At 39.0% G+C, this 12,183-nt stretch overlaps 1 protein-coding gene across 1 annotated transcript; it reads left to right on the top strand.

The window, feature by feature from the left end:
- The first annotated feature begins 6,710 nt into the window (after positions 1-6,710).
- Positions 6,711-12,183, top strand: LOC131348298 (uncharacterized). The gene is made up of 5 exons (XM_058383119.1): positions 6,711-6,801; positions 7,729-7,872; positions 8,047-8,148; positions 8,253-8,468; positions 10,515-12,183. The coding sequence occupies exons 2-5, from the start codon at positions 7,729-7,731 to the stop codon at positions 10,869-10,871; spliced, it is 819 nt and encodes a 272-aa protein (XP_058239102.1). The 5' UTR covers positions 6,711-6,801; the 3' UTR covers positions 10,872-12,183.

Here is a 12,183-nt window from a genome sequence, read left to right on the forward strand (position 1 = left end):
GGTATTAGTCTTCAGAACAAAACTATCAAGAAATTTAGAGTAACTCATAGCATAATGCTACCACCCCCATGCTTCACTACATAGCAGTAGCTTTGCTTCTACTTCTTTCTTCTTTTTTTTTTCTTGCCATCTGATTCCCCAGAGATTCTCTCTGGTTTATTCAACAATGCAGCCAGTTCTGGAGCAGTGAGGTGTCTATTTCTGAAGGAGGACACTTGGGCCTTCTACTGTGTGTCTTTTGTCCTGATTGGATCCAGCTGCCACATAGAGAATACCCGTCCTTTAGCACGACAATTATAGACTGACGCATTTCTAAGGACAGCTGTTTTTGTTTGGGCATTTTAAAATCTAATTTACACCGAAAATGACTCTCTGAATGGAGCAAGAGTCAATTTAAGCAATTTAAGATCACCCGCACTTGAATTTCTGGAAAAAAAACAGATAAAGTTTAGCAGTGATTATGTAGCAAATGATTTTATAATTTATGATTTATTTATGATTTTATACAGTTGGATTATAAAAGGTGATCTTTGAAGTTTCAGATGGTTGACCTGCTGATGCAATTGTTTGAGATGAATGATACATACAATGATCAGGCATAACATTATGACTACTGAGAGGTGCCGTGAATAAGACTGAGTATCTCCTCATCACGGCACCTGTTAGTGGGTGGGATATATTAGGCAGCAAGTCAACATTTTGTCCTCAAAGTTGATGTTAGAAGCAGGAAAAATGGACAAGTGTAAGGATTTGAGCTTTGAGTTTGACGAAGGGCCAAATTGTGATGGCTAGACCACTGGATCAGAGCATCTCCAAGACAGCAGCTCTTGTGGGGTGTTCCCAGTCTGCAGCGGTCAGCATCTATCAAAAGTATCCTTTAAGTCCTGTGAGTATCCTTTATGTTCTGTAAGTTGTGAGGTGGAGCCCATGGAGGCCCTGCTGCTAACATCTTGGTGCCTGATATCACAGCACACCTTCAGGGATCTAGAGGATCCCATGCCTTAACAGGTCAGGGCCGTTTTGGCAGCAAAAGGGAGAGCGATACAACATTAGGCAGGGGGTCATAACGTTATGCCTGATCGATGCAGTATTTATGCCACAGTGCTGTTGCTGCTGAAGGTGTTGATGAATTTTCTAGAACAGCAGCTCAGACTGATCAGATCGTTTCTGTTGTTAAGACATTACACAGGAATTGCATGGGGTATGTCGGAGGCGTCACATCGACTACAAATAACACGAATTAAAAAAAAAACTGATAACAAATAATGAACTGATTCAATAAAGTCAATACGGTTATATTTTCTTCAATTTCTTTAACAGCTATGAACAGGAGTTTCTCAGTAACATGCTTTTTTGGTCTAATTACTTTGAAAGAGAGAGAGAGAGAGAGAGAGAGAGAGAGAGAGAGAGAGAGAGAGAATGAACAGGGATCTGTTTATGGACTTTTAATGTAACTGTTAATGGATAAAAATGTTTTGTGTTCTTCTTTAGTAGAGATCATTTGTATCTGTAGGCATATTTCAGTGATATTATAGAAATGAAAGACTTTAGCAAATCATTTTTTCACAGTCAGTTTTCTCAGTCACAAACTCACTTTGTAGTTTATTTTCCTCTGACTGCATGACCCACAGCGATTTAGACCTTACTTACTGTATAGATAACACAAATGTTTATTTATTTACTGTATGTATTTCTGCTTTTTAAGTGTTCATAGATTCACCCCATTGACTGAAATTTTACTCTGCCTGAAGCAGCCTTTCGCTTTCACCACGTGTTTACATGAACATCGCGTTTTCTTTGAAACGTTTCTTTTTTTCTTATTACTGCACGGTGTGATGGTGATGATTCTGATGATGAATGTGGAAAGTCTTCAACACGATGAGGACAAGGATGAGATCAAGGTTTTGGTAAAATTCCTGAAGTGTTGCACAGCCTATAAAGGAACTGAAATATATGCTGTGTTGACTGGGGCTATTTCAGTTCTGTATACAAACAACTACGATGTACATTCATAAAGCTACAATTATTCATCTTAACTTAATATGGATTAAAATAAATATATAACACACACACACACACATACATGGACGCACACACACACACACACACACACCTGTAAATGGAATGCGAAATAAGTGCAGCGTGAACAATGCAAAATCCAGTTGTTTAGTTCTGATTTCTGTTTGAGGCAGGATGAATTCTTACAGCCCTAATAACAAAACAAAAACCAAAACAGCTTCCAGCATCAGGGAGTCCCAGAAAAAGTAAGAATCTAAGAAATGCAGAGAGACTCGATCATTCTGCTGAACATGATGGGTATCTCCAGGGAGTATGTGGATAGGTGATTTTCCTTCAAATCTTATCCACATCCTCCTTGTTAACTCTCTTAATGCAACACACAAACCATTAAGTATGTACCCTTCAGCTACCTACTTTAGCTTTGACTTTAGCTTTGAAAAAAAAAAGATTGTTTGCATAATAATATTTTATTAAATATGTGCCAAGGTAAGACGGTATTAGTCTACAGAAGAAAAAAAAAACAATAAAGAAATTAATAGTAACTTGCATGATGCTACCACCCCCATGCTTCACCAGGTAGTAGAAGCTTTGCCTGCATTTCAGGAGCAGGTTTTCTACTCTCCTGACCTTGTCTGCAAAGTTCTTCAAAATTGCTCACTTTTCTTATGAACTAATTCTCTTTTCTTATAAACTTGTGGAAAGCTCTTGGTCATGAAAACGCAACAGTAAAATTGCACAATTCTAGTGGCCTCGAGGACGTTAAGTTTTGCGCGTGCACCATCAGTACCACTGATTGTTACCGCTTTTGCCACAAGCAATAGAAGCCTCAACACATTCAAGTCAGTTGACCCCAGTCTACTTTTTGGGTTTCCACTTCCCCTCAGGTGGTTCAGCTAGACTGCTGCCTCCACCACACCTTTCACTTCACCTTACACACTTTACCTAAAAAGCAATAAAACATATCCAATCGAGGAACACTGCAGCTGTCCCTGGTGTCACGGGTCATTAAACGCTGAGCGTAAGAGAAGAGAAAAAAAAAACGTCTCGCTGGAAATCGAGCTGATTTTTATAAATATAAGTCTAATCTTGAACTTTTTGTCCAACATTAATCTGTGACTTTTGTACTATGTTTCTTATGTTCTGTCCCACATAGCAGACGGGTCTGGGCCAGATCTGGCATTAAGCCGGCACTGCTGGCTGAGTGCTGAAATGGCAAGTGGTATATCAGCCAGATGCGGACCAGGTCTGGCAGTGATGGCACTGTTTATATGATGGCATGCCAGATGTGGCCCGGTTATGGTTTGGTTTATGTGGCCCAGGTTTGTCCATGCCAGAAGTGTATGCCAGATCTGGGCCAACAGTGTGGCCTAGTGCTGGCCTTGTGCTGGCCCATGCATGGCCCACCTCTGGCAAACCAGATACGGGCCACCAAAGTGCCGTTATTCTTTGTGGTATGTGGGCCGAGTGTAAGCGCATTGTGTGGGCCAGATCTGGGCCAGACCTATTTTGCTATCTGGGGTAAAGCTGTTTTGAGACAATGTCCATTGTTAAACGAGCTAGACGAATAAAATTGAATTGAATTGAATTTATATTATAATATTCTTTGAAATAGAATTTAGAGTGGACTTGTTACAGGTCTGATTTCTCGAGGTGGTTTTTAGTTTGTGTAATGAGCAACATTACAATCAGAGCACGGAATGACGAGCAGACAGTGTATCATGCTTCAGAATTTTTGGAAAAACCCGTTTTGAGACTAAATATGAGATGGCGCACAAAAACGCAGAAATACGAAATAAAATAGTCGATATCTAAAAACCTGAAATATAGATAGACTGCTGTTATCTGGGATGGACTGGTGCCCATGCAGGATTTGTTTTTGTTTTACTGTCCACAGGATAAACTCCAGATCCTCCAGATTAATCACGTTCTGATTTTATGCATTTATTTTTCCACACGGTTCACATTTGACTGTACTGCGGCTGGAAATCACAGGCTTATATAAACGCGCTCGTTATAAATAGTAACTATTTATATTACTATTACACGGATTTTGGTGGCGACACACCAGACTAAGACTAACAATAATAACCGGGTAAAATAATGCATTAATTAGCAAAACATGAACGCGTGTACGCGTCATTTTCTCTACATTTTTAAACTTTATTTCATATTTATGGACGCAGTCTTCAGGGTCAGCGATTTGTATCGGTGCGTTTTCCGACATCTTCAGGACAAATCATCTGAAATCATACAAAAACTCGAAAATCAAACGATTAATCACTCTGAAAATGCGCATGTGATTTTATCAACTTTATTTTTCGATACACTTTGTTTTACCTTAAATCCCATGGTGGATTTTTTGGCAATTTTTCCGCTCCTGATTGATTGATTTATTTATTTATTTATTAAGTCTTTAAATCACTTTCAAAGTGAGTCAAGCAACACCACACACACACACACACACACACACACACACACGCTCAGGAGTGTCTTTGGGACTTTAATATTTTTTGCTGAAGGATATTAAAGGCATGGTTGTTGAAATCCAGTGTTTTTAATGAAGCCGTTATTACGTGTAAACAGAACGAATCGAACCCTAACCCACAGAAACCCTCCCGGTTTAGTTCCCTAGGAATGTACACGTTGTGGCATTGTCCAGGTGTGCCAAGACCTCCTAGAAACAGATGTGATTTCCATTCTTGCTGGGATGCAGTGTTTTTTTTTTTTTTTTTTTTTTTTATGGTTACATAATCTTTAAAATACCTGAAAAAATCCTGGACTATCAGCATGAGCGCAGGGAAGATGAATAAATAATAAAGATCTCATAAAGTCATAGCATTAAGAAAATCATCGACAGTACGGTGTGAAAGAGTTGAGTTATTATTTCAACACTCTAAAGTTTTGCCGAAAACATAATGCCTCACTGAGGTGCTTTATTCCTTTAATACCACAGGAATTTTTTTTTACAATTAAAAAACAAATACAATTTTAGATTAATTAAAGAGCGGCCAACACACCGTACTTCTGAATAATTTATATTTATCTGAATTATTATTTTTTTTTTATTTTAATGGATTCTTGACCACCTGAATATATCCCTTTTTAAATAAATAAATAGTCAATAAATAAACAAAAACAATAAATAAACACATAAATAAATACATACATACATTTGAACTGTTAAAGATCAAATACATTTTTTTAAAAAAATGATTTCGGTCAGAAATGCATCAGTTGATCACATGCAGAGGAGAAACTCAATTTCAAGGTTTCTTTATGCAAAAAAAGAAAAAGAAAAAAAAAAAAGAACGGCCAAAAAAAAACATGAAATGAAAATATGTAATAAATGGAAATGAAACGTTTTAGGAAAATATGAAAGAAGAATGAAAGAGGAGGAGGGGAGTTACAGTATCGTGCGTGATGAGAGTTCCCTTTCCTTTTTCTTCCGTGTGACGCGTGAGGGCTTTCTCCGGGACTCACGACACACACACACACACACACACGCACACACACACACACACACGCACTACACATTTCCTAGAAGTGAAAGTAGATATACAGTGTTTGTGTAGTGATCTAATCATGCTTTACATTATTAAAAAAAAAAGAGAGAAAACAATGAAAAAGAAAATTTACTTGATTTCAGATATCAGCAACAAAAGTTGAGCTATTGTGTTACTGGGTTGCTGTATAGCATCAGTAACGTTGATATAGCCTGCTGCTCAAGAGATACAGACTGCGTTAGCTTACTTAGCTAACTAGCCATGCACGAGGTAATTGAGATAATGACAGATTTATTCACATACACTAGATAACCCTTCAGTGCAGCGAGCTAACTTTAGATTTCATATTAAAGAAAATGGCCATTATGATTATCACAGGATGTGCTCTATCGCCTTGACATGTTTGCCCAAATATGATGTTGAATTCTTGTACGAAGAGATCGTATGTTATAAAAAGAAAGAAAGAAAGAAAGAAAGAAAGAAAGAAAGAAAGAAAGAAAGAAAGAAAAAAAAACAGTCTTTATTCTTGAGAAAGAAACAAATCCTGCAGGTCAAGCCACGGGCCATGGGTGTGCGGGTGGCGGGATGGGGTCAGGGTTTTCTTCTACTATTTTGTGAAAAAAAATTAATTACTCAGATAAGCAGGGGCGGTGGGTAGCTCAAGTGGTCAAGGCTCTGGATTGTTGACTAGAAGATATCGGGGTTCATGCCCCAGTACCGCCAAGCTGCCACCGTTGGGCCCTTGAGCAAGGCCCCCCTACTCCAGGGGCGCTGCATCATGGCTGACCCTGCACTCTGACCCCAACCCCCAGGAAGGCATATGCGAAGAAAGAATTTCACTGTTCAGTAATTTGTTTATGTGACAAATAAAGACAAGTTAAACAATGCAAAGTAACAAACTTGAGATATAATAATAATAATAATAATAATAACACCAACAACAACAACAACAACAATAATAATAATAATAATAATAATAATAATAATGAGTTATCAATAACTATTGATTATAATAATAATGTGTTAAGAAAGTATTATTATTAGTAATATTATTGCGGTGCTGGTGATGTTCTCAGTTACATTATGATGTAATCGTATGTGTAGTTTTCATTCAATTCCCGACCCCGACCCCGCCCCCTTTACATATAACAAAGTGAAACCAAGGTATATAAATACCGGCACTTCTCTTCTCTCTCACAGTCGCTCTCAAACACTCGCACCGACAGCAATCAGCGCGGACTACACAGGACATATCCTACTCAATCAACGGCTTGCAGAGGTGAGTGTGTGCGCGTGAGTGCTCGTGTGTGTGTGCGTGTGTGTGTTTGTGCGTGTTACACATTAATCCAGTAAACGGGAATCCTTATTTTATCCACTAATATAATACAATATTTATTGTATTATCTTGAAGGAGCCACATGTTTGCCAGCTGTTTTGTGTTTCCAGGAGATCAATATTGTGTCAGGGCGAACGGCTGAACGTTACCGTTTTATCGATTTAAAACTAATTGATTATAATTATCACTGTAATTGTGATTATGATTATTACAACAACAACAACAACAACAACAATAATAATAATAATAATAATAAGATTCTCCTGCGGTGGCTTTCCAAAGAAAAATATCATCGTTTTCATTATTTATTTATTTATTTGGCTTCTTCAGAATTGTCGGCCCACGTGCAGAGTGAAGATGAACTTTATTATTTATTATTTTTCGCTGTCTATAACTTATACGAAGTCTATTGGTGGCTCAGCGACAGGATCCCGCGCGCTCACTACTGCAGCCCGGGTGCGTTTATCGGTCAGGGAAACAACCGACGAGTTAACTCACAGTCCCGGTCCCAAGACCTGGACAAAACGGGAGGGTTGCATCCGGCGTTAAATACCGTGACCAGTCGAAATACACGGAGCAGGGAGCACCAAAAAGAGCAACAACTTTAGATCATTTATACTGTTGAACATATTTGCTTTGTCTGTTAAGAGTTGTATTAAGATACTGTAGATTGTTCATGCTCACTTTATTACTTTGTCATGCATTAGCAGAAAAGAAATAGATGTGTGTGTTGAGGGAGGGGGTCGTTGGGGGGGGGACCTAAAAACTACCCACTGAATGTGTGCATATCAAAGAGTTAGGGGTTGGCCTATTAGGATAGCATTTATTATTAGATTATTTATTTATTGTGTGTGTGTGTGTGTGTGTTAGATGGCAGGTTGCAGGACAGCTCTGTGGATTTGTCTCTTAGCAACGGTGTACCAGAGATGCTCCTCGTCTCTCAGTAGTTTCTCCAACTCCCTCAGTTTGACACGTACTGTCCGCTCCCACGTCCAGCAGCTCCTACTGAGATACGTAAGTAACCAGAACCAGTCCTTCATCATAGAGTTACAGAGTTTATGGATTGTCACAGTAACAGTATTTAATGCAGTTGTATTGGAATGAAATCTTGTTCAAATTTAATACAATTTACTGCTTAATTACTGAAACAAACAAATAAATATTTGTTGCTGGGGTTTTTTTTGGCAGAAAGAAGAACAATTAGGAAATATACACTTTGATGACAAGAGGATTGCATTAAACACACTACCATCAGTCACCATAAACTATCGGACCTGGCTTCAGATGGAGGTGTGTGTGTGTGTGTGTGTGCGTGCACTAAATTATATGAGTATTATATTTTTCTATTACACAAGGTTTAACTCTTAACATTGTGTGTGTGTGTGTGTGTGTAGGATGCTGAGCGCTTGTACCGTGCTTCTCGTGACCTTCAGCTGTTCTGGTCTCACCTGGAGAGTCAGCGTCAGAAACTGCAGGGAAGCAGCGAACAAGTTGGAGATAGCGAGATGAGGAGGAGGAACAAGCGAGGAAGACCACTTCGGTCCTTGTCCCAGAGCATTCTGGGAATCCAGCTGGACCTCCGGGACCTCATGAGACAAGTGAACTCTCAGGTATATACACACAAAATGCAGACTGAAAAAAACTTTTCTTGCTCCAGAGAAAATTATTTATTTAAAAAATCAATCAATTAATTAATTAAATAAATAAATAATAATAATAATAATAATAATGTGATAACCGAGACAAGTGCAAGAGTAAAATGCTGTGAAAAAACACTCATTAAAAAACACTACACATTTCTATCTCTTTTTCCTTCACACACACCCCCACACACCCCCACACCCCCACACACCCCCACACACCCACACAAACATACAGAAGTCCTTCCACAAACAGTTTCGGCTTGTTTCCCCTTTGCTGCCTCTCGTACAGCTGTTGCAAAGAATGACTAATCATCACGCAGCAAAGGCTTACTTTCATTAGAGACTCGTTGCAAAACAGGGGAGAGCTCAAACAACTGGGCGGCAAAAGTCCATGGGAACTTCTGTAGTTTCAGGTGACTTTCCCAAATTCTCAATGAAAATGAAGCAAAAAAAAAAAAAGAAAAAGAAAAAAAAAAACACGTCACACTTTGGTTTCAGTGAATGCAGAGGTTGTGCTGTGTTAAAAAAAATGGCTTAACAATTATGTATTTAAGTGACATTTCTATCTATCTATCTATCTATCTATCTATCTATCTATCTATCTATCTATCTATCTATCTATCTATCTATCTATCTATCTATCTATCTATCTATCTATCTATCTATCTATCTATCTATCTATCTATCTATCTATCTATCTATCTATCTATCTATCTATCCCTCCATAACAGTATGTGACTTCATTTAGTATTTCCGGTCTAAGTATCAGACTTGATCTTTAATAAGCACGCTATTTCAGTATTCTCAGATGTCAGCTGTCTTTGAGCACTGTGAAGCAATGTCAGTGTTGACGGCACAGCAGAAACCGCAGGAGCAATTGCGGTTGTTATTGTAGTGTCTTTCTGTCCTCTGTTAACAGTAACACTCACATGTCAGAGAACAATGCTAATATTCCAAACAGTTTTGCTGCAAAGTCATTAGTCATTATCCTGGAGTGCTTACTTCTCAGTTCGCTAGTTCCTCGAGATGACTTTTTTTGCTGAACTGAAAAGTTGTGAAACCTTTTGGTTGGAAACCGCTGATGGTTTATGAACATAAAAGTGCTTCATGGTCCTCTAGATCAGGGCACAGATTTAATCCTTTAACATGATTCAGATTTGTTCTATGAATCTAGTTCAGTCATTTCTCGCCACAGTCCCTGGATTTGAGAACCATGCTTCTAGATCACTGAGTCTGTCTACTGCTGAGTTTTAAGTGGAATTATTGTTTTCCAACATACACCAGGTGAAGTGAATAACATGTGAAGTGAGATCTGATGATCTCCTCATCATGGCACCTGTTAGTGGGTGGGATATATCAGGCAGCAAGTCAACATTTTGTCCTCAAAGTTGATGTTAGAAGCAGGAAAAGTGTAAGGATTTGAGCTTTGAGTTTGACGAAGGGCCAAATTGTGATGGCTAGACCACTGGATCAGAGCATCTCCAAAACTGCAGCTCTTGTGGGGTGTTCCCGGTCTGCAGTGGTCAGTACCTATCAAAAAAGGTACAAGGAAGGAACAGTGGTGAACCGGCGACAGGGTCATGGGCAGCCGAGGCTCACTGATGCACATAGGGAGTGAAGGCTGGCCCGTGTGATCCGATCCAACAGACGAGCCACTGTTGCTCAAATTGTTAATGCTGGTTCTGATAGGTGCCAGAATACACAGTGCAGGACGGGTCAGGGCTCTTTTGGGACCAACACAATATTAGGCAGCTGGTCATAATGTTATGCCTGATCAGTGTAAAACAAAACAAGCAAACAATAAAATGTTTGGAAAAATTTTAGAAAATAAAGGTGAAAATAATGTATTAATTAATTAATAATGATGATTTTTTAAAAGGTTTTGTGTTTTTTATATGGCCTGAATCTCCAACCTGAAGAGCTTTTGAGCGTCTGATCTAAAACATAATTAATATTCAGTATTTAATCTACTTCTTATAATAATCATTAATGTCTTTTGCTCTTTCTTCCCAGCTAAACAGAATGACCACATTAAAGAAGAAGGATGTCTACACACACACACCTCCAACTCCATCCACCACCTTCTCCACCTCTGTTTCATCCTCGTCCTCCAGCTCGATCTCCACCATCTCTCCGCCTGGCTCCACTCGCTCAGTTCTGGACCTCATCCTGTCCTCCACGCTCCGCAGCACAGACGTCCGGTCGGCCCCTCAGCCCGAAGAGGACGAGCCTTCCCCGACCACGGTGCAGCAGAGGTCCGACTCGTCTCAGTGGGTGTCGGCTGTGGAGGGCTACGTCATCCTTCGTGACCTGGAGCGATACCTGTGCAGGCTCGTGAGGGATTATACACTGCTGAGGGCTAAATCCTGATATGTAAACCAGTAAACGGCAGAAAACCTGCACACATGAGCACATTCCAATGCAGCTGAGACAAGGGTTTTCAGCCCTCATTTGATTTAGGATTTATTTATTTTTGCAAAACTATTTATTATTTAAACACGATTTTGTCTTCTTTTTTTTGTTTTTTTTTTAAACTTGTAATAATTATGTCATTTCTGAGATCCCTTAGAAACAATGTGATTCACAACACTGCTGTGTATCTGCCTATTTCCTTTATTTCAGGCCACTGTTTACATTTTTCCGGGTCTGAAATAATCCCCCAGCGCTTTTTCTCTGAAAAAAAAAAAAGGTTCAGATTCGGCTTCCTGGCTAGTCGAATTTATGCTTTACAACAGGGAGCCAAAAATGACTAGTGACAAACTAGCATCTACTAGTGAGTATCACGTCAGATTAACCTGTAATTTGATGTTCATTTCATTTTGTCCTTGAGTAAGAAATTCCAGGATACCTCACAGCCATCAAGTTGTGCTTTCAAATGTTATTAATAATCTTATTTTTTACTCTGACTAGGAGGGGATTTCTGGTTTGAATCCCCCTAAAATATTGCCAAATATTGTGGCTGGGTCATGTATTGCGCAATAATTGTGCAAAGCATCAAGTGATCTTTATAATTCCTCCAAAAAAAAAAAAAGCTTATAGATCGCACTTTAAGTAATCAAACTTGACTTGAATCGCCACCATTTTCATCACTGCCGCTTCTGCAAAGTGTGAAGAGCTCCATCACATAGACTCATCACACTTATCACCTGCCCACGCCTCCATATGCGACAAGCGCTTTCAGCGCACTCTTGGAATTTTTGCAATAGATCTACATTCATGGATGTTTGGTAGTTTATCCGAGCGAGGGCTTGAATCCTGGGTGGATTTGACTGATTATTGCTGTTATTTATTTCCTATCCACTGTGAATTGAGAACCAAGTACAGGGTTTTTGACAGTATTATTATCTGTTACAGTGTTAAATAAGAGTTTACAGCTGGACTGTGTTGAACCAATGCACAGGATTAGACACAGTCTTGCAGTCTTACTTCTTTCACCATTTCCTCCCAGAATAGTATCGGTTTAGAATGTGATAGAAAGAAATCGCTGTGGTATTTCCCAAACAAACCCAGACTTCCTGCTTCGTCTGTGCAGCAGCTAATAGCAGAGCAGAGGGATTGGCTGTTCTACTCACCTTCTCCACCCTGTACTTGCCATTCTCATACACTTATTTATTTATTTATTTATTTATTTTTATACTTATTTATTTATTTATTTATTTATTTATTTATTTGTTCATTTAAG

This window comes from Hemibagrus wyckioides, linkage group LG28 (assembly GCF_019097595.1).
Source record: "Hemibagrus wyckioides isolate EC202008001 linkage group LG28, SWU_Hwy_1.0, whole genome shotgun sequence".
Lineage (NCBI taxonomy): Eukaryota > Metazoa > Chordata > Actinopteri > Siluriformes > Bagridae > Hemibagrus > Hemibagrus wyckioides.